General features: G+C 43.2%; 1 protein-coding gene and 1 long non-coding RNA gene across 2 annotated transcripts in view; both read left to right on the forward strand.

Moving 5' to 3' along the window:
- Positions 1–23550, forward strand: part of PODN (podocan) — a 50183-nt gene that overhangs the window by 23387 nt on the left and 3246 nt on the right. The window contains exons 5-8 of the mRNA XM_075182119.1: positions 14547–14656; positions 18278–18434; positions 19433–19548; positions 21667–22324. Of these exons, the coding sequence (XP_075038220.1) occupies positions 14547–14656; positions 18278–18434; positions 19433–19548; positions 21667–22324 (1041 nt within the window). The remainder of the gene's footprint in view (positions 1–14546; positions 14657–18277; positions 18435–19432; positions 19549–21666; positions 22325–23550) is intronic.
- On the forward strand, positions 668–1710 carry LOC142099047 (uncharacterized). The gene is made up of 2 exons (XR_012678464.1): positions 668–1172; positions 1307–1710. It is a non-coding gene; the product is annotated as an uncharacterized LOC142099047 (long non-coding RNA).

The raw sequence follows: 23550 nt of genomic DNA on the forward strand, positions 1-23550 counted from the left end.
ACTGCGTGTTTGAAGAAGTGGAGATGTTGCCTATAGCAACCAATCAGATTCTATCTGTCATTTTGTAGAATGCACTATATAAATGCTAGCTAGAATCTGATTGGTTGCTATTGGCAACATCTCCACTTTTTCAAACCTACCATATAGTAAATATACCCCATGATGTTGTCCAGCTCAATGTCCAATGGAGCATTGGGTGCTACAATAACGAGGGTAGTGGGGATCCTATACCCAGTGATGGTTACCCAGCGAACCCGCAGGCTGTGGAGGCAAGTTGCTGGCATCTTACCAACTCACTTCACAGAGGAGTACTTACTCTACATGCCTGTATTTCACCAAGCGGAGGTAAGTGTACATCCACACATCGATTAGAGAATATATGCGAATTTGAAGCTTGGCTCGTTTTGATGTTTTTATCCAGCTGTCATCAGGTAATAAATAATATGTTTTTACTTTGATTTGTGTTATGTCACATACAAAAAGAGTCCTTCCATTATCAATACATATGGATATGGTTTTCTGGATTAAGAGAAGACTAATGATTAAGCATAATCACCTGTAAGAAATTATTGTGATCAATTTATCTTCATCTCATGGTGTTTTTTTCTGACATTTACTTTTGTTATTGACTAGTAGCAAATTCAGTTATTTTAGTGTCAATAAATTTACTGACAGCTGGAAACCCTGGCTGTACTTAATAACCCTCCCACTACGTGTAGGTCTGTTTGAGCTGTTTTTCACACCGTTTCCAAACATATGTGATTGTGTTTACAAACCAAATATAAAGCTTGCTTCTTTCTTCTCCTGGAACGTATATTTCAGTCACCTGTTTTATTGTTGCTGTGAACGCAGATGTTAATGTTTAGTGTGACCCTTATGACTGGTTAATTGGCCACACCCACATGACAAATTGACAATGTCACAAAAATTGGCCAGACCACACCCAAACCCCACCCATATGACATCATAAGTAGTCTCAGGGTATAAAAGGGGGGTCTGGGAGCCCACAAGTCATTTGCTCCTGGCTGAAGGCAAATAGGCTACAACAATGGCCTATCAAAGGAAACAAAAGAAGGGCCACCTGCCCAAAACTCGGGCAGTGACTTCCCGGAAGAGGAGACGGTACACAAGGCAGAAGAAGCGTGTGACCGTTACTAAAGGCACACGGAGAGGTAAATATATATGTTCCAGCTAATGTATAAATTACAGTCTAGACCAGTGTTGTACAAGATTTCCTCAACAAATTCTGTCTACCATGAAAAAGTGAATCTTTAACTTAATAAGCTGTTATTTTTCATTGTTACAGGTTACAGACGTAATCGTCTGACGTTTTAGAGGCATAAGACGTGACGGTGACCTTCTCCACCTGCCGGAGTCACCTCACCCTAAAGAGCATTCAGAAAATACAAAAAAAAGAAAAAAAGAAGAAAAGAAAAAACAAATAAGTTAGGTTTAGACAAGGTGCAAGGTTTAGACACGCTGACAATGGTAATGGTCCCATGCAGAAGAATTAAGGTTAATCTAAGTGCAAAATGGTAATGGTCCCAATGCAGAAGAATTAAGGTTAATCTAAGTGCAAAATGGTAATGGTCCCAATGCAGAAGAATTAAGGATAATCTAAGTGCAATTATGAAGCATGACACTCAGTTGTTTAGCATTTAGGTTAAGCTAAGTGCAATTAAGAAGCATGGAATAAAAAAATAAGCCGAATTTGGTCTCCTGTGATCTTTTAAGTATTAAGGGGTTTAATGTACATGTTACATGCACGCTGCACAAATGGTGCAGAATAAACACACCTTAAGGCAAGAAGACTAAAGCTTAAAGATAAATAAGGAATACATAATTATACTGCCTAACCAATAAATTTTAAAGGAGCGCCACAAAGCCAGATCAGTTTGTAATCTGAAAGAGAGCGGAGGAAACTTTTCCTGGTATAATTGTGAAGATCTAATGACTGCCGGTAAGGGTTCAATAACCAGAGTGAAGAACATGGACGACAGCGGACATCTTTATCTAGTACCGTTTCGGATAATAACCCTATTGGATGGTGTCCCATTGATCACTATCATTGCTGATGGGTCTGAATATAGAGCAAATATGCCTGTAAGGAAATCTCCATAGATGCTAACAACTTCCAGAGTGAGGGATATAAATTTCCACGATATTCTATTGAACACGTTTTTAGCATCAAAAGATAGAAGTATATCTGGGATTCTTTTAGCATTTCTAATATAAGATTTATTTATTGACAGGTTTTCATATAGCACCTACATAATGATCTGTGCCTTACAGAGAATATTTTATCATGCACATCACTCACAGCCCCAGAGGAGCTTACAATCTATATTCCCTACCACACAGATGAGGGTTAATATTGTCAACTAACCCACCACTATGCTTTAGGGATGTTGTCACACTCCGCTCCCCGGGTACCTCTACCCGACCCTCTAAACACTGACTGTCACTTTAATTCCTGTTCTAGTGCAGACGATCAGTCGTGGTCTGCACCTGTGTTTGCTACACCTGTGTACTGGTCAGGTTACCATTGGTCAGCCTCCATTTTTAAGGCCTCTCCTTTCATTCTTGCATTGCTGGTTCTTCAAGTCATATCTGTTACTCTGATGTCTCTGTTGGGATGCATATCTGTGGAAACTGAGTTTATCTGCTGCTCGTGGTAAATGCTATGAATTACACCCGTTACCTGCTCGGCCTGCATCGCTGACTGCTATTACCTGTTACACAATCCGTGGTAAGCTGCTATTTATCACTGCCGTATGTTCATCGCTGCTGTATGCTGGACTTCCTCGATCTCTGCATACTTGTTCCACTGCTCGTGGTAAACGCTATGATCTACACCTGTTACCTGCTCTGAATGATTTTTATAGATCCCCTGCCTCTGCCGAGATGGAACTTGCCCAGGAGTGGGGAGTCTAACGGGTAGGAGGTTTTCACCAGGGATCCCCGCAAAGGGATATGGACTCCGCTGCTCCTGTCCCGCAGGTCGCGGTCTCCCAGACAAGCACTAGCAGAGGGTAGTGGAGGTTAGGACACAATGGATACAGGAATGATGAATATATATATAACGGCAGAAACAGAACACACGGCAGGTTAGTCACTTGAAGAAACAACTCACAACACGCCACTTCGCAATAGGTAACCTTTGAAAACTGCAGGGGATGAGTAGCGCAAGCGTTCAATGCTGAGGATGATGAATGGAGAATGCTAGATCCAATAAAGTAACACACGGCAGAGATATGTGAATCACTGATACAGCAACCGTCCAAACAGAATAATAATATAGAAGTAGCTGATCCGTAAACTAAGGTGATTCCATGTAGCAGGTGAGTTACTGGTATAGCGGTAATTCTCATTGTAGAAAAGTAAAGGCGTTGAACTCGTTGATTCTACAGAGAACAATCCCAAGTGACATAGATGGACATAAGTGCATCAAACAGTTCGTTACCTAGAAGTAGCGGAGGAGCGAAGTATATCTGAGCCGTGCGTGGAACTACAGGTGACAGATAGCTCAGTAGTAGATCCAATAGTAAAACCACAGCAGTGTTGAGCCGGCCAGTTAGAAGTGAGAAACTTGAGCTGTGGTAATAGACACAGGTGCAGCAAGCAGTTCACAATAATAGCTCAGCGTGCAGGTTAGCAGTGGAGTGAAGTTTCAGCTGAGCCAAGCGTGGAACTACAGGTGACAGGTAACTCGGCAGTAGATCTCACAATGAAGAAATAGCGGTGTTGAGCCAGCCGGGTAGAGATGGAGAACTTGAGCCACAGGTGCAGCAAGTGGTTCACAATGGTAGTTCAGCGTGCAGGTTAGCAGCAGCAATAAGGAGAGAGCCAAATCCAGACAGCAATGGATAATAGGAAGATCAACCTATGGAAGCCAAATCCTAGTACTGAGTGAGTAACACGAAGAACAGGCAATGAACAGAGAACCATGGGAGGTTTAAATAGTACTCAGAACCAATGAGAATCGGGAGGAGGTCCAGAACAATGTAACCAGGAGTACCTGTGTGAAAGTAATGTCTTAGAACCAGGTAGAAAGTTCAATCATCGTTAACAAGAGGAAAGTCACAGTGCTGGTACCTGTTTATGGGACCGGCGTGTGACACTCGGCCTGCATCGCTGATTGCTGTTACCTGTTCCACAATCCGTGGTAAGCTGCTATTCATCACTGCTGTGGGGTCATCGCTGCTGTATGTTGTACTGTCACAATCTCTGCATACCTGTTCCACTGTTAGTGGTAAACGCTATGATCTACACGTGTTACCTGTTCCACAATCCGTGGTAAGCTGCTATTCATCATTGCTGTGGAGTCATCGCTGCAGTATGTTGGAATTCCTCGATCTCTGCATACTTGTTCCACTGCTCGTGGTAAACACTATGATCTACACCTGTTACCTGCTCGGCCTGCATCGCTGACTGCTGTTACCTGTTCCACAATCCGTGGTAAGCTGCTATTCATCATTGCTGTGGGGTCATCGCTGCTGTATGTTGTACTGTCACGATCTCTGCATACCTGTTCCACTGCTTGTGATGAACGCTATGACCCGCATCTGTTATCTACCTGGCCGGCATTGTTGATTACCATTATCAGCTCCATCATCTGTGACAAGCCGTGCCAATAGTGGCTGAATATGTTGGGACTTTGTTGATTCCTGTGCCTCAATTCTACTTTTAATAGAGACTCTGGTTATTGCATATGCAGCTTGTATTAATCCAAGAAATGTCAGAAGAAAAAAACAGACCATGAGATGAAAATAAATTGATCACAATAATTTCTTACAGGTGATTATGCTTAATCATTAGTCTTCTCTTAATCCAGAAAACCATATCCATATGTATTGATAATGGAAGGACTCTTTTTGTATGTGACATGACACAAATCAAAGTAAAAACATATTATTTATTACCTGATGACAGCTGGATAAAAACCTCAAAACGAGCCAAGCTTCAAATTCGCATATATTCCCCAATCAATGTGTGGATGTACACTTACCTCCGCTTGATGAAATACAGGCATGTAGAGTTTCTGGGGAAACACCCCAGAAAGTCCTAGTTCTAGGATTTCTGTAAGAAGATCCTTTGGCTGCTTTCCAACTTAAAGTTTGAACTGTAAATTAACTTCAGGAAAATTAGTTTGTCACTGAAATCTTGGGCAATATCTGTTAGATCTCACAGTTACCAGGATAAACTTTTAGAACTGATGGAATAAAGGTCTTAACTTTTAGCAGCCGCCTTTGCCATAGAGTTTTATGCACTAACAGGTCTTAAGCGCTAGTATAGTATTATTATTATTATTGTTCTTTATATGGTTCCACAAGGTCTCCGCAGTGCCATGCAAAATACAAATACAATACAAACAGTAGACCATAATGGGTACAACAGTACAGAACAAAGCGAGTAAAACCAAGACTCAAATAGCTTCAGGCATAGCTAGTACAGTGACGTTGTAGAAGAAGAGATGGTATTGAGACACAAGAGAAGAAGGTCCTGCTCAAAAGAGCTTACATACTAAGGGAAGGGGAAACAGACAGCAGATACGAGAGGAGTCAGTGGAGGGGAACAAGCACAAGAGGAACATGAGCAGAGGAGTAGGAGGTGAGGAGAGGAAGGATGGAGAAGGTTAGATGGATGGCTGGTAGGCTTTGAGGAACAGATGAGTTTTAAGAGCCTGTTTGACGGTGCTCAGATTAGGGGACAGACGGATAAACCAAGGGAGGTCGTTCCAATGGAGGGGGGCAGCTCCGGAGAAGTCTTAAATTCTGTCGTGGGATGAGGTGATCAGTGCAGAGGAGAGACGATGGTCATTGGTTGAGCGCAGGGAATAGGTGGGAGTGTGAATGGAAAGGAGGTTAGAGATATAAGGACAGTGAAAAGGGACAGGGCCTTGTAAGTAAGGGTGAGGAATTTAAAGAGGATTCTGTAGGGGAAAGGGAGCCAGTGTAAGGCAAGGTTGAGAGGGGAGACAGAGAAGGAGAGGTATGAAATAAAGATAAGACTCCCAGCCGTGTTTAGAATGGAATGAAGGGATGTGAGATGGTAGATGTCAGGCCTGTGAAGAGAAGGTTGCGGTAATCAAGAAAGGAAATTATGAGTGCGTGGACGATGGTTTTGGCGGCATCCAAAGAGAGGAAGTGCCGCATGCGGGCGATATTCCGTAGTTGGAAGCAACAGGACTGGACAAGAGATTGAATGTGGGGGGCAGAACAAAGGGAGGAGTCGAGGGTAACACCCAGGCAGTGGTGTTGGGGAACAAGAGAGATGGTGGTGTTATTAACGTTGATGGAGAGGTCAAGGTGGTGTGAAGATTTACAAGGAGGGAAAACAATGACTTCAGTTTTAGCAAGATTGATTTTGAGAAGACATCCAAGAGGAGATGGCGGAAAGGCAGTCAGAAACACGATAGAGGAAGGGGGGAGGTCAGGAGAAGAGATGTAGAGTTGAATATCATCGGCGTAGAGATGATACTGGAGACCAAAGAGAGATGAGATCGCCCAGGGAGGTAGTGTACAGCAAGAAAAGGAAAGGGTGAGGATGGAGCCTTGAGGAACTCCAAATGGGTGAGGATGAGTCATAAGTGGAAACAGAGAAGGAGTGGTTGGTAAGGTATGAGGTGAACCAGGAGAGGACAGAGAAAGAGAGGCCGAGAGAAAGAAGGGTTTGCAGAAGGAGAGGGTGGTCCATGGGGCCGAAGGAGAGTTCCAAGAGAATGAGCTGGGAGAAGTGACCCTTGGATTTGGCCATTAGTAAGTTTGGCCAGGGCAGTTTCAGTGGAGTGGATGGGACGGAATACAGATCGGAGGGTCGAGGAGGGAGTTAACCGAGAGGTCACTGGAAAGGCGGTTGCAGGCAATCCGCTTGAGTAGTTCGGAAGCATAGGGGAGAATTGATATGGGGTGGTAGTTAGCGATAGAGGTGGGGTCAAGGCTGGATTTCTTAAGAATGGGGGAGATAAGGGCGTGTTTGAAGGAGGAGGGGACAATGGCAGTGGAGAGTCACAGATTAAAGAGATTAAAAGTAGTATTAAAGATTAAAGGTGGGAGCAGGCAGTGGGGGAGAGGGCGCAAACGAGGTAAAAAGGGATACAATCCAGTTAGCAGGTAGATTGGGGAGAGGAAAGAATGAGAGAGTGGACTTCATCGCCAAATGTAGGGCAGGAGGAGCACCAGAGTTGGCAGTTGGGGAAGGAGGAACGATGATGGTGGCTGGAGGGTGAAGCAAGGAGGCGATTTCAAGTCTGATAGCCTCAATTTTAGAGGAGAAAAAGGAGGCGAAGTCGGTGGCAGAAAGGGCGAGCAGGATAGGGAGGGTGGAGATGAGAGGAGAGAGTTGAACATGGCAAAGAGGTGGTGGGGATTGGAGGACTGAAAAGAAATGAGGGACTTAAAGAAGGATTGTTTGGCAATGGAGAGGGCAGAACTATAGGAAGAGAACATAAGCTTAAAGTGAAGGAAATCGACCAGGGAGCGAGATTTCCTCCAGAGGTGTTTGGAAGCGTGAGTGCACTTCAGAAGAAAGCGGGTATATTTGGATTGCCATGGTTGGGGTAGTAGATGGCGACGGCAGACAGGAGACGCGGGGACAAAAGCATCCAGGGTAGTGGTGAGGGAGAGGTTGTAGAGAAAGGTTGCCTGGTTAGAGGAGACCACGGTAGGAAGAGGGGAGAGAAGAATTTTGAAAGAAAAGAAGAAAGAGGTAGGATCCAGAACATCAAGGTTGCTCATAGTGAGGGAGGATTTAGGCGGGGGTGGGGGTTCAGGGGTGAATGACAGAGTGAAGGAGAGGAGATAGTGGTCAGAGAGAGGGAAGGGGGAATTAGAGAAGTCAGAGAGAGCAGATAGATGAGAGAAGATAAGGTTGAGGGAGTGACCGAGACAGTGAGTGGTGGATGAGGTCCACTGAGTGAAGCTAAAGGAGGAGGAAAGGGCAAGAAGTTTGAGGCGGGGTCGCTGGGGTTGTCAAAGGGATGTTAAAGTTGCCAAGTATGATAGAGGGGAGGTCAGAGGAAAGGTAGTGGGGAAGCCAGGCTGCATAGTTATCAAGGAAAAGGGAAGTGGGACCAGGGGGGCGGTAAATGACGGTGACACGGAGGTGGATGGGGGAGAAGAAACGGATTAAGTGGACTTCGCAGGAGGAGAAAGAGAGGCAGGGCACAGTGGGAATAACCCGAAAAGTACAATTTGGGTATAAGAGAAGGCCAACACCACCTCCTGGATGATCATCCGATCTGGTGGAGTGGGTGAAGGAGAGAGGCCCATGGGAGAGCACGATGGGGGAGACCATGTCAGTAGATGAGAGCCAGTTTTCAGTGATAGCAAGAAGGTTTAGAGAGTTGGAGATGAATAGGTTGTGAATAGAGAGCAGTTTATTATGTACGGATCTGTAGTTCCAGAGGGCACAGGAGAAGGGGAGGGAGAGCAGAGGGGAGATGTGGATGAAGTTAGCGGGATTGCTAGGGCATGTGGGGGGTTAAAGTTGGGGCAGAAGGTGGGGCTGGGGGAGAGGATGGGATGCGAGGAAGCATCGTGAGAGAGGAGAAAGGAAAAATAGGTAAGATGGTAAAGGTGGAGAGGGAAGAGAATCAGGGCAGAATAGAAAGAAAGAGGACAGAATGTGGAGACAGAGATGAGAAGCATCAATGAGAGCATCAATAGGCACCGAGTGTAGAGTCAAACTGTAGAAAACTAAATGTAAGACTAAAAGGAAAATAAAGTAATAACACAGAACAAACAGATTGTAGGCTAAAACTAAAAATGAATCCTCGTCAGTGCAGGTGAGACCAATAGTCCAGGAGTGCAAGAGTCTAGGAGACCAGGTTAAAAAGGAGTAAATAGGGTCCAGTAGAGAGAGTCAGAAGGGGGGGACTGGGGATAGCCACATGTGAGGGCCTAGGGCTGAAAAAACAAGGGGGATTGGTAGCTGAGGATGGCAAAAAGTGGTTGCCTGGTGTGTTGGCAGGGAACTAGAGATCACTGCTTGAGGAAAGGACATGGAGGTGACGGTGATGGGGGCCAGGGCGTATAAGTTGAGAGCCAGATCGGGGGGATCTAGGGAGTCAGTAAAGGGGCAGATGGAGTTGCACATAAGCAGGGTAGGGGGCAGGCCAAGAAGTACAGAGGTGGAGGGGTGGTGTAGGGCAGGCCAGGTCGCGGCCTGTAGGATCAGAGACTGTCAGGCGCAGTGCAGCATGAAGGGTAATGAAAGCCGAGTAGGAGACCACTGGGAGCGATAGGCAGCAGGACGGAGGGAACTAGATCAGGTAAAAGTTTATCCTTGGCGGCCGTAGCGCAGATGGAAATAGGAAGCAGTAGACAGGATAATAGTGGGTGGTCAGAAGTAGCCGTTGTTAGGGGTCCGTAGCAGGGTGTATGGTCAGAAACAGGCAAGGATCAGGGCTGGCAGCGAGCAAGAGTATCCGAGTAACAGGCCAAAGATCAAGGCAAATAGCAAACAATCAGAGTCCAGGAAAGCCAAGGGTCAGTAACAAAGAAACAATCCAAAGTGAGGAGACTATAAGAAAGCAGGTCAGCAACACAAACTGAGAGCTGAAACTGGCAGGGAGCCTAAGCCCTCCCTGCCTTATACACATAGGGGAACCAATCATGATGCAGGGAGCACAGATACAACAATCAGCCTCAGAGGCTGTTTAATGAATTAAAGACCGTTGCGCATGCGCCCGGTTGCCTCTTGTGCCGGGATTTCAGGCCCAGAGCGTCCCAACTGTTGTCTTGTCTTCTCCCGGTTGTTATGAAGACGGCCGGGACGCAGACCTGCAGGAGACAGTGAGTCGCGGCGGCTTCGGGCGCCACCGTGTCTCGTAACAGTATCTTTCTTGTATTGTTGTTGAAAGTTTTCAGCTTCGTAGCACAGGTCTTCAATACTCATTTTGTTGAACTCCTAAAGAAACGTACACAAGTCACAAATTACTTCCAATTAAGTAAATCGACGATGAAGGCCAGACTGAATAGAGTCTACAGCTGCATAGAAAACGTTGACCCTTTAGTGCTTTCAGGAAACATATTGTGTAGGTGAGTGGCGACTGGTAGATAACTCTGTTGGAATCTCAATGTTTTTTGCTACAATTTTGCGCTCTATGCTGATCTCATCCCATTTATCGCGTATCTGTTCAATGTCTTTGATAAGACATTTGATGTTGTCCAGCACAACGTCCAATGTAGCATTGCGTTCTTTAATAACGAGGGCAGTATGTTTGATTATTGTAAGTAGATTTATCCACAAAAAAGTACTTGTTAATGGACTGAATTTATGATTGAGTTTGTGCAGGGGGATTGAGAATTTCAATATTTTCCCATAGAATGCAAATGATGTTCAACTAGTTTAACAGAATCAATGCATGCAGACCGTCTAGGTGCAGATGTATTATGACGTGAAGCAGGGAGATGTTCTTTCAGAAATTCCCACCTTTATGGAGAGGAAATGAAGATATTGTACATTTCTTGCACATTTCCAAAGTAAGTAATTGCCTCCTTACAGGATGCAGCGCAGTCAATATCCACAAGGTTTAGTGTGTGGTTTCCACAGGTGGGGAAAATAGAGTATGAGTCCCTAGTCCAGTTTGCTAACCATAAACAACCTATTCCCTTGTGAAGTTGCGAGTCTCTCATCCCGGCAAATCTCTAGGACATGTGACGTTCTCATGTCTCTGTGTGGATAGATGCATCATACACAGAGAGAGCAAGAGAAGCGCATGCGCCAACGTGTTTAGTCGCTAGGCTTGAACTTTTATTACTTGGAAATTGCCAAATTAGCAAATGGATAAATATAAAACACAAAAACAATAAGTTGGAAAATGTTCCCCTAGCCCCTTCCCCTCTGGTAGGGCCTGCTAAGAACTTATCATACTTTTCTGGCTATAGAGACAAAATGCATGGTGGAATGACAGACAAAGAAAACTGATGGGCATAATACACGATTCACATGTACCTTCAAAACCCGGTTGGAACAATTCTACCTTCCACACGCTCCAGCGATGTCTCCGTTGGTACTGATCCCGGGAACTTCAGGGTAGCGCAGGGGTAGGCAACCTGCGGCTCTCCAGGTGTTGTGAAACTACAAATCCCAGCATGCCTTTCCACCTATCTGCTGGTTATCTACTGGCAAAGCATGCTGGGACTTGTAGTTTCACAACATCTGGAGAGCCGCAGGTTGCCTACCCCTGGGGTAGCGGGTCACATCAGAGCCACCTTAACAACATTATGGGCCCCCGGGCAAAGCAGTGCAGCGGGGCCTCTACCTCTATATATGTGTATCATATATATATATATATATATATATATATATATATATATATATATATATATCGATAGATAGATAGATATATAGAGATATATATATATATATATATATAGATAGATAGATAGATAGATATATTTGCAGGATATTTGTTTTTTGCAGGATTATTTATTTTACTTAAGAGCCCTGTCTATGGGGCCCCCTTAACTGTGGGGCCCCCGGGCACCTGCCCATCGGGCCCAATGGAAAAGATGGCCCTGGGTCACATAAATCGCCTGTCGGGGCGGGTGTTTTGAATTGCACTCGCTATATAGACGTCCATCCACCTTCTGGGTTTTGTGTTTCATCCTGAGACAGTTCAGGGGGCCATGACCTGCGATTTCTCTGCAATTAAGTCCATCCCTTCTTGCGGTGGTTGTTGGTGAATACCGGGGAACTCGTTAGACTCCGCACCCCTGGTCTGCCAGTGCTAATTGGGTTTAGCACAGGTTCCTGCACCACACAGCGTATCACCGGTTCAGTCTGATTCAAGGCTAGACAAATGCCAGAAGTGAGGCAGCCTATGTACCTAAACAATATAAGCTGGAACCTAGTCCGTGGGAGTCCGCTCTATTGATGGTAATGGTTGCACATTTTCCCTGTCTCATTAAAAGATTTTGCTGGTTCATAGATTTAAATTACCAGGAGAATGTTGCAATAACTAAAACCAAAATAATTCTACAAGGAACCACTGCATTTGTGTATAAAAGTAATGTTATCCGAATGTTAGTTGCCCTATCTATATTTTGGACACATATTTCAACCTAAGAAACAGGAAGTATACTTGCCAACAGTATAGATTTCCCTGGGAAAATTTTGTTTCGCACTGAAGGGGCTTTGCCTCACCCAAAGTGAGCATGGTTTGGGCATATTGAAGAGTGGCCTAAAGTGTCCCAATTCTCCATTCAGAAATGTCGGCAGGTCTGCTTCTATTCCCCTGTGAATGCGACAAAGGGGTATGGTAGACAATTATTGTCACACTGGAGAACCTCAGGACACTGTAAAAAGTCTTAACTTGGTACTAAATCCCCAAACTGCATATTGATATGCCGTACGGAGATCCAAGTGTTTCATTCTTTGGCAGCTTTTCTCGTGGCGTCAAATCAACATTCCCAATTTTGCCTCCCGACACTTCCAAGGTTTGCCGTTTATGTTTGGTATCAGCTTAGTAATATCCATGCACAGGAGCACAACATATTTAAAACCAATTAAATCATTACTAACCAGCCATATTTTCAGGAGAGCATGTTGTTGGGCTGTATATAACAATGGGGACTGCGGAGGGAATACTTTTATATTTAACTACATCTGCAGTGGAATGCCAGGATAACGCTAAACAATGTATTTTACCTTCACAGGATGGGCACTACCACTAGGCAAACCTAGGCGGTTGTCTAGGGCATCATGGTTTAAAGGGAGCCTAAACCACTGAATGAGTGACATAATGTCACGTATTCAGTGTCTTTATTGTCACTATATGCAGGCAGCAGTTTCTTATCTGTTGTGAAACAGATCAAAAAAACCCGCTCCCACACACACAAAAAAACATTACTTGTCCTCTGATTCACACAGGTCTATGGAGACAGCTGTTTACCCTTAATGGTTACAAAATTATGATTCTCTTCTGAACCTTCAGGAGTTAATCTTGCAGAAATTATCTAGTAGGACAAAACTGTATCTGTTTTGTGGCTCTGATGGGAATAATATATTGTGTAACAAATGAATAGGAATGCCTAGAACGTAAGACAACGATGGGATATAACTAGACTAATGTCTTCCCCACATGAAACTACACTTATGTCCTAAAACCTTAAATAAGTAACAGAATTTGAGTATGAAAATAAGAATGAACTTTTGTAATGACCTTTTCATCGTTTCCCCAACTAATAGAAGGCTGCTCCCTCGTTATACTGCATTAGGCAGGAAACATTTGCATGGAACAGACAAAAAAACAAACGATTACAGGCTACCTCCATCCAAAATCTACTACCTGGCGGATCATCTGATGTCTGTAACAGTCCGAGCAGAATCTAGATGTTAATCCTCCTTGAGCTTCCTATTGATCCTAACGTGGAGCTCATGCTTTCTTATTAAAAATTAAACTCAGAAAGATAGATATGGAAGATATTAATCATACTTGCCTACCTTTGGCAAGTTGTATCCAGGAGAGGGGCGTGTCTCAAGAGCGCGGGAGGGGCAGGGCACGATGAATCGTGGGATTTTGCCCCCACCCCCGCGTCAAATATGCCGTTTCATTGCGAGGGGCGGGGCCAAAATGACGAGATTCGCCGCAAATCGCGTCATTTCAGGGATGCGGGAGATTTGCCAGCTCTCCCGGGAGTCCGTGAGACCGACCTGAATTTCGGGAGAGTTGGCAAGTATGATATTAATACAAATATGAAATGTCTGTAGATTGTAGATCCATGGCGTGTCCACCACCCATGACTGCCACTGAGTGAGCTTAATAGAAAATCATTGTGACTGTGAATGTTAAAAACTGTATTTCTTACCATCATGTTTGAAGCTTTAAAATGTAAAGTGTAAATATTGGCTTGTGGTACTTGTAAGATTGCCTGGCTTAGAAGAGGAAGTCGCTGAGGCCCAAATTTGGGAGGTTTCTGTCTTAATGTACAATGCAGAGGTCTGCCTGCATGCTGATCCAGAGATCCAAGCCAAATAACATGTTGGGATGTGTTCCTCTGGCTCTCTCTTCCAAGCTGTGTTATGTTTGGCCAAAAATAGGTTCTATTGAAGCTCAATATTAGCAGAGATGCTTCATGGATTTGTCACTTACTTTACAGCTTGTAAGCGCAGACAGTGCGAGGAATTAACTCCACTCCTAGGCTGCGTATTAACTCAGACAGTACTGTCAAAATACTAGCTGTCTTTTCCTGTGCTCACATTGCTATTATTATTTTTAATAATAATATCTCTGGCCAAAAAATAGAGCCCATAGTATTTGATTTATTCCTTATGTAGGGGCAATACTTGTTTTTGTTACACTGGATGATTTATTGAGTATTTACAATGCAATGGAATCGTATGTGTCTGTCCATGAGAGATACGCTCTAAATATATGTTTAGCCAATGTAAATTGTGAATATGTTTGTTTAACTCTCCAGTCAAAAAGTTCTGGTTTAAATCATTAAACACCCATTTAAAATGATTCTAGGTTATTTGCACAATTCTTACTTGTGACTGCAGATGCTGTACTAACTGGCTAATTTGTTTGCAATTTTTAGCTATCGATGGCGCCCAGGTTCCTGCCGAACTCGCTGATAAGTGCAGACTTTGCAGCCAATTATATAACAAAAATCTACGGAATGACGTTTGGGCACAAGCCAAATCTACGGTGAGAGCAATAGGACCTTAGATAATTATACACCGATCAACCATAACTTTAAAACCCCTGACAAGTGAAATGTTATCTCGTACAGCAGAACCTGTCAAGGTGTGGGATGTATTAGGCAGCAAGTGAACAGTCAGTTCTTGAAGTTGATGTGATGGAAGCAGGAAAAATTGTGCAAGCGTAAGGATAGGAGCAACTTTGACAAGGGCCAAGTAGTCATGAATAGACGACTGAGTCAGAGCATCTCCAAAACACCAGGGGGTAAATGTATCAATCTCCGGTTTTGTCAACTCGCGGGAGTTCGGCGAGATGACAGCTTAAATTTAAAGTGGCGCTGCCTTGTAAAGGGAAGTTTCCCTTTACAAGGCAGCACCGCTTTAAATTTAAGCTGTCATCTCGCCGAACTCCCGCGAGTTGACAAAACCGGAGATTGATACATTTACCCCCAGGTGTTGTGAGGTGTTCCCAGAATGCAGTGGTTAGTACCTACCAACAGTGGTCCAAGGAAGGACAACCAGTGAACCGGCGACAGGATCATGGGCACCCAAGGCTCATTGATGCGTGCGAGGAGCTAAGGCTAGCCCGTCTGGTCAAATCCCATAGAAAAGCTACTGCAGCACAAACTGCTGAAAAGTTAGTGCTGGCTATGATAGAAATGGGTCAGAACACACAGTGTATCACAGCTTGCTGCATATGTGGCTGCGTAGCTTCAGACTGGTCAAAGTGCCTACAATGGGCAAGTGAGCACCAGAACTGGACCATGGAGCAATGGAAGAAGGTGGCCTGGTCTGATGAATCACATTTCCTTTTACATCATGTGGACGGCCAGATGTGTGGGTGTCGTTTAGCTTGGGAAGAGATGACTCCAGGATGTACTATGGGAAGAGGGCAAGCCTGTGGATTCAGTGTGATGCTCTGGGCAATGTTCTGCTGGGAAACCTTGTGTCCAGGAATTCATGTGGACGTTACTTTGATACATACCAACTACCTAAACATTGTTGTAGACCAAGTACACCTCATCATGGAAACACTGTTCCCTGATGGCAGTGGCCTCTTTCAGCAGGATAATGCGCCCTGCCACACTGCAAAAATTGTTCAGGAATGGTTTGAGGAACATGACAAAGAGTTCAAGGTGCTGACTTGGCCTCCAAATTCCCCAGACCTCAATCTGATCGATCATCTGTTGGATGTGCTGGAAAATCCTCTCAAGTTACAGGACTTAAAGGATCTGCTGCTAACATCTTGATTAGAGAGATACCACATTACACCTTCAGAGGTCTTGTGGAGTTCATGCCCGATGGATCAGAGCTGCTTTGGCTGCACAAGCTGAACCTATACAATATTAGGCAGGTGGTTTGTTTGTTGTGGCTGATCGGTGTATACATACAACTATTGCCATATTGCTTATTCTTAGTATGGCCTTCAAAAAAAATATTCTTGCCATCATTATTCTTGCATATTTTAATGAAGTACTGTTTAAATTATTAAAGGAGTAAAAAAATTACCTGGGCTTTCGGATTCATTCCGGTGAAGTTTGAAGTCACTTTTATCGCTCCTGACCACTATAGCCAGGACGGCTGTGTAGCATTCAGCTACCTCAGCGTTATTTTTTTTTGATAAATAAAGTTGAAAGGTAATTTTTCAGTGCATTGCTGAATAGCAATAAAAAATTTTTTTGCCACTGTGAGATGAATAATGTTAAATAGGCCACAAAGAGATTGATCCCACAGCAGCACTTGAATATTGCCCGTTTCCAGGTACAGAAGATCTGGGAGGCAGGGGAGGGCTGGCAAATTTTATCCCGGGGGGCAAGACTCGACTCAGCAGCCTATTAAAAACATTTTAAAGGAAAAAAAATGCAGGTGGCCCATTGACCCAGCCCAAGGAAGCCCACTATGGGACCGGCCTGGGGGAAGGCAAATGCCCCCCTGCCCCCCAGTCCAGCCTACCCCTGCTGGGAGGTGTGTGTGTGTGGGTCACCCACCGAGATTCCATCAAACCTACCTACACTTTAACTTGTCACCTTGTCCTATGGTGCACAGGAAAAATATATTGTAACCAATCAGAGCAAATAATCATATTTTCCCTGAGTATTGACACTTGTGAATGCCTCTAGCAACATTGAAATTTGCATAGAGTAAAACGAAAGCTTGTCAGAAAGCGTGTTCACGTCCAGGTCCATCTGCTCACATTATTCGGTCTATCAGCATCAAAGTGTATTTAACAATCTATAAAAACGCTCATTTATTACTTTAAAACAACTCCCCGTGTACAAGGCCTCATGCTTAATTTAGCACATTTGGCTACAAAGCACTGAGCTGTGTTATCCATTGTGCTACACATGAAAACAATTTCCTAATTAGCTTTGCTAGAATAAAATTGCTTTGTCTCTTTTCCAAACTCTCTGTGCAATAGTTAACACTTTCATGGAATAATTCTCGGTTATAGTACATGTCTGGCGTCACATTGGCTAATGAATACAGATGAAATAAATAGAAAATATGAAATAAAATGATTGGTTTTGCAGAGCATGTTCACAATTAATGATTATGATTACTTTGCGGCTATAAAAATAAATTAAAATGCAAGGTTATTTTAAGATCATTTTCTTTAAGTCATGCTTACGAGCAAACCGCCTATCATTTCTAATTCACACGGTGCTTGATGTTCACAACCTGACCTAGTATATATTTGCAGATGCTGATTGTTTAATGTCAACAACACCAAAGTCATTCAACAGAAAGGTGCTTTTTATTTAATGGTAATTTTTTTCCCTTAAATGCACTGAACAACATATGTGAAATGTTTGTAACACGAAACATTCCTTTTTTGTGTAAAGGCCCCGTGGCTGCAATATTGGTTGCTTTGGTCAGAGCTAATTCTGGAAAATAAAAATGCCCCCTTGCTGCATAAATAACAATAGTTTGTTTTTTTACTGAGTCTGGATCACTCAGCAAGACACATGTATGTGTGTATGTATGTTATATACATGTTTGCCCATTCTTACCTCGCTTACGGGAGATGCGGAGGCGAGATAGGGAAAGAAGAGTAGAGTGGGTCTTGTTGACCCAATTCGCATCAAGTGGGTAGAGCATCGTGTCATCACACCCCTCCCACTCTGTGCTTACTGAGGTGGGTGGGTTCATGACGCCATTCATGTTATGTACCCCTGCCACCTTGGAACAGTTAAGCACTCTCTTTTAGGAGTACAGGTTTTCTTCCTTTAATTTGGTAGTCTCCCTAACATTCCGGGGGGAGTAGACATTATGTTATATACTACCCCTGTGTCTGCCATAGCTGCCTAGTAAGACAGTTTCCAATATTCCCCATTACTTTTCACATGAATTGTACATGCCATAGAGATTTTACTCGAAACTTCACCAATGTACATTGTAAAAAAAGCAATGGATTTTGTCTGGCTAGAGATCATACCTGCCAATATTCCTAAATATAAAATCATGACAAATTAGGCCAAACCACACTGATTTTTTGAGAGAAAAAAATCGGGCTGTTGCCAGCTATGGGAGATGTTTTTAATGAAAAGAAATTGGAAATCCTAAACATGATATTATGATATTTAGTCAAGGAGCGATGATGATGATGGAAATGTCTCTCTCTTACCAGGTCTGTGTATCTGCACAATAATAAGCTGACTGACATTGGGCTACCAGACAACATGTTTAATCGTTCGGACAACGTGGAAATTCTTATAATGTCCAGTAACTTCCTGAAGTACGTTCCCATAAACCTGCCCCCAGCACTAAATAAACTGCACCTGAAGGTACATGAAATCATTGTACATATACTTATATATCATTAGAGTTATGTTAACCACATGAGGATAGGTTATAATAAAGTGGTTACTACAACCAAACAGCTAACACTGCATTAATAACGTAAAGCTGGGTACACACTACACGGTTTTTGTCCAATAATTGGCTCAATCAGCCGACATACGACCGCTCGTCCAAAAGTCGGGTCAGTGTGTGCAGTGACACGATGGTCGAAAGTCTGCCCAAATGGACGATTGTCGCCTCATTTGGTTGGTCGTACCGTTTAATATTTTCGTTCCAATCTCCTTTCCGCTGTGTAGTGTGTATAAACTTCCGACGGATCCACAACAGTGAGTACGAAATTACAGTCATTGCTCACGACAACATGGCTGTAAAATGTCGCTAAAGGGACGTCCGCTCTTCCCTTTATCGTCCTAAACAAGACTAGTGTGTATGCAGTCCATGGACCGAGCTCGGCATAAAAAGTTGGTTGAAATTTCTGTAGTGTGTACCCAGCTTTAGCATTGAATAGTAAAAGCTGATCTACAGGATACTTTTTAGCACAATGTTTATAATCTTCAATCTGCCCCTTGGAAATTGAAGTTTTGGAACAGCTGTATCTGAAATATGACTTACAGCTGGCGCCGGTTGGCCCTAACAACCGCTGAATTTATTACTACATGACAGTTGTTCAATTATTACCTTACAGTGTTACATATGTAACTATGTTTACATACATCACAAGCTTCCAGGTCAGCCCTGCCCTCTATTAAGACCAGGTTTTCCTTTTAGCAAGGGGAAGGAGATACCAGGTGTTGCTTGTATAGTAAGGAGATAGCGATATAACCCACACATGCATGCTTAATTTAAAATGATGTGGTATGTTCATGTTTCGCTGATTTGCTTAAATCATTTATATGCATTATTTTTGCTATTTTCAAAGTTGAGTTGTACTGTCTAGCATGTTACCACGCTCTCGATATAACCACATTCTTCTGTCTCACAGAACAATAAGCTGGAGAAGATTCCATTAGGAGCATTCAGTCAACTCTCCAATTTACGTGAGCTATACCTACAAAACAACCTCCTCACGAACGAAGGGATGACAAATGAGACATTTGGGTGAGAAGCCATTAAGAGCACACCCTGCTCAGGACGTACACTTGGTGGAGACAAAAAACAAAAGCAACAAAATGGAATAACCTTAGCACAAATGAGGCATACTTAGCTCATATGAAGCAAGGGCTTGTAACCTATATACAGTTGTCATTTTGTGGGCGGAACTAATATTCATGAATATTTAGCCTATAAATTCCCTAGGAACCAATAGCTCATGAATATAAGTCAGGCCTCATAAATATTAAGCAAGCAATGCTTCAGTGATGTCACTGGTTCCTGATAGGCTGCATACTGGGTAAGCTCACAACAATGGATGCCTCCACTGTGTGTAGGTGACGGGGGCTAGCTGGGCTGGGGGGCATGGGGGGCATCTTCTCCCCGGGCCGGTGCGATAGTGGGCTACCTCGGACTGGGTCACCTGGTTGCTTAGCCATACAGTTACACCAAAGGTATTTTGACTAGCAGTAGAGAAACATCTGATAGACCTATTGTTAGTCATGAAAAATTTGTGTATTAAATCTATTCTTGGCCACATAAAATATATTTCACATTCGATCCCCATTGGACATATACAAATGATTTTGAGACTCTTTTTGTGGCGTTTATGACTTTTCCAGCCTTGTTCTGTGATGATGACAGTCCCTAATACACTAGGTGGGAAACACTGATATATACAATAATGATGTACTGTAAAGCTGAACCAAAGTGTGCGTGCACTCAGATCCCGTATTGAGGGCACCTGCTTGACGAGTCATATTAGAGACAGATAATCTCTCACTTTGCCAATACATATTTGCAAACTAAGAATAAACACAATGCTGTCTGAAACAGTGCTACACAAATATCATGTTCTTACTAGGTTTAGAGTTTCACTTTAACTGCAGGTGCAGGGTTTCTCAAATCCAGTCCTCAGGGAGCCCTAACAGTGCAGGTTTTTCATATCTCCTTCCTGGAACACAGGTGTATTCATTATTGACTTACACATTTTAAAACATACATAGGTGGGAGCAATTATTTCACTTGTGACCTGGAAAACCCGAACTGTTCCTGAGGACAGGATTTAGGAAACCCTGTGCTATGGATAAGGCTGCTTTGGTACTTCAATTGCTTTTTACACCTTGTGTATGACAGGCTAGAGCAGTGTTTCTCACAGGTTTTCCAGGTGACAAGGAAAATCATTATACCACCTGTTGATCATACTTCCGGGAGACTCCCGCATTATGCGAGACTCCCGCGAGAGTGTGGCAATCTCCCGCATCTGGCAGAATTCTGCCCACTTCCTAGTGAAGTGGGCAGAATTAGATCCAAAACGCTGCGATTCACGGGGAATCGCGGCGTTTGGCCCCGCCCCCTACTGTCAAATGACACATGAACTGTTTGTAGCTCTTAAGGACTGGATTTGAGCACCTCTGGGCTAGAGCACTGTACATTAAATTTCACTAGACCTGAATTTCAGCAGTAGGTAAAGTTGCTACTTGTAGTGTTTGTGAGAGTTAGAAGCTCTGGAAACAGCTCGCAAAAACAAAAAGGTCCAATAGACTTCACTATTTAAATTATCAGCAGATGCCTGCTGCTTATTACTGACAAATAAAACACTGCTTGTAAAAATGCAGGTGTGACACCAGCCTAAGGCATTTTGTGGGGTATGCTATAAAAAAGAAGAATTAACACATTGGGGTATATTTACTAAACGGAGGGTTTGAAAAAAATGGAGATGTTGCCTATAGCAACCAATTATATTCTAGCTGTCATTTTTTAGAATGCACTAAATAGATGAAAGCTAGAATCTGATTGGTTGCTATAGGCAACATCTCCACTTTTCCAAACCCGCAGTTTAGTAAATCTAGCCCATTGACTTAATTTGTCTTTTGGATAGTATGTCTTTGTCCTCCATTTTTTATAATGTTTGATTGAGGTTTTAATTAACGCCACCATGAAACATCACTTTTACAAAATACAAGTGTTTCCAACTGCATCATCACTCAGAACATTATGAAAACGAACAAAAGTATAATATAGTGAACATCATAATCCAATTTTCACATTGGTAACTGAATGAAGCAATCTAGTCCAGACAAGACACGTCCCTAATTGTGATACTTTGCATCCTTGTCATTTTAGGAGACTAACCAGATTGGAGTACCTAGACCTTTCCACCAATAACTTCACGCACGTCCCCAGTGGCCTACCACGTAACATTGTCATACTGCACCTGGAAAAAAATTCAATCCGGTCCATATCTGGGGATGTTCTAACTCAGATTAAAAATCTGGAGTATCTTTTGCTGCACAACAACAAATTGAGAGCTCGAGGTATTCATCCTTCGGCCTTTATGGGTCTAAAGAAGTTGCACACTGTCCATATGTACAACAACGTTCTGGAGAAGGTGCCTGCAGGACTTCCCCGCAGGGTGAAAACACTTATGCTTCTCCATAACAAGATCACCGGTATTTCCAAGGATGATTTTGCCACTACATATACCCTTGAGGACTTGAATCTGAGCTACAACAAGATTATGAGTAGCACAGTACATAGAGACGCTTTCCGAAAACTGAGGCTCCTCAAGACCTTGGAGCTATCAGGGAATCATTTAAAATCTCTCCCGCATGGACTTCCAAAAAATCTAGAAATTCTGAGATTGAAGGATAACGAAATTATCGTCATACCACAAGACACACTGGCTGGGATGTCAAAGCTGAAAGAACTCTATCTGACCAACAATAAACTTAAGATCAACTCTATTTATACTGGGGCTTGGGCAGAGCTCAGTAGTCTTCAGGTGAGACAGCTCTTCAAAAATTAATAGAAAAATAGTACACTTACTGCAACAGCATATGGGAAGCTTTATCCTATTTTTACCAGTGTTATAATAAACCAGAGGTCTATTCTCCTGAGCAGCAGTTCCTTAATTGTGTAGCTGTGGCTGCATCACTCGTACCTATCACATCAACAAACCCTTTCATGCAAAAGATCTGTTTTACATTGTAACAAGTGGAAGTTACATGGTTTCAATAAGAAACCACTTGTCATTTCGCTGGATGGAAGTCCCGCTGTTTCATTGGATGAACTTGTGGTGACTATCTCTCTGTAGACCCTCCTTGGTAGCAGTGCATTGTCATCCATCCATGTGAAAGGACCACAAATCACCAAAGAGAGGACTAAATAAGATAGGGGGTAGCAGAGTGTTGGGCAGGCTGGGCACAGAACATTATATGATAGGCAGGAGGCTGGTGGGCATGAAGATGGGCACACAGGACTATACGGTGATCAGAAGTCTGTTGTGTGTATGAGGATGGAAATAGAGGAGTATATAGTGGACAATGAGCAGAAGACTGTGGTGTTTTTAAAGTTGGGAACTGAAGAGTATATTGTGCATAAGAGACTGGCGTTCTTGTGATTAAGCCCTGAGACCCATATTGTGGGCAAGAGACAGTGATGGACATAAGACTGGGGATGGTGTAGTATATTGGGTCAAGACACCGATGTTCACAAGGCTGAGCAGTAAATGGACAGAACTATTTGGTGGGCAGTATATGGTAGACAGAGAACTGAGGTTGGTATGCTGGTTACAGAGCAGGGGAATATGGTGAATATGTGGCTGAAGGTGCAATGTATGGTGGGTATAGAATTCTAGATGGTGGTCACAGGGAATAACATTGTTGGTATGCTGTGAGTAGGGCAGTATTAAGTGGCACTGGACAGTGATGAGGATGAGGCTGGGAACAGAGCAGTATATGGTGGGCAAAGTATTGAAGTTGGTGAACACAAAGCTGTTACATTGATCACGGGCCTGTTTATGGTGGGCATAGAGCTATTTACATATTACAATTTTTTCATAATACCATGAATGCTAAATATCTTTCTGCAAACTTTGGTTCATGGACTACATCCTTGTTAATCATACAACACATATTAAATGTTTTAATAGGTATTTCTCATATACCACATGCATTATTTACATTTTTGCTATACAACATGCAACCTGGAAATTCAATATATATTTCC

This window comes from Mixophyes fleayi, chromosome 8 (genome assembly GCF_038048845.1).
Source record: "Mixophyes fleayi isolate aMixFle1 chromosome 8, aMixFle1.hap1, whole genome shotgun sequence".
Taxonomy (NCBI): domain Eukaryota; kingdom Metazoa; phylum Chordata; class Amphibia; order Anura; family Limnodynastidae; genus Mixophyes; species Mixophyes fleayi.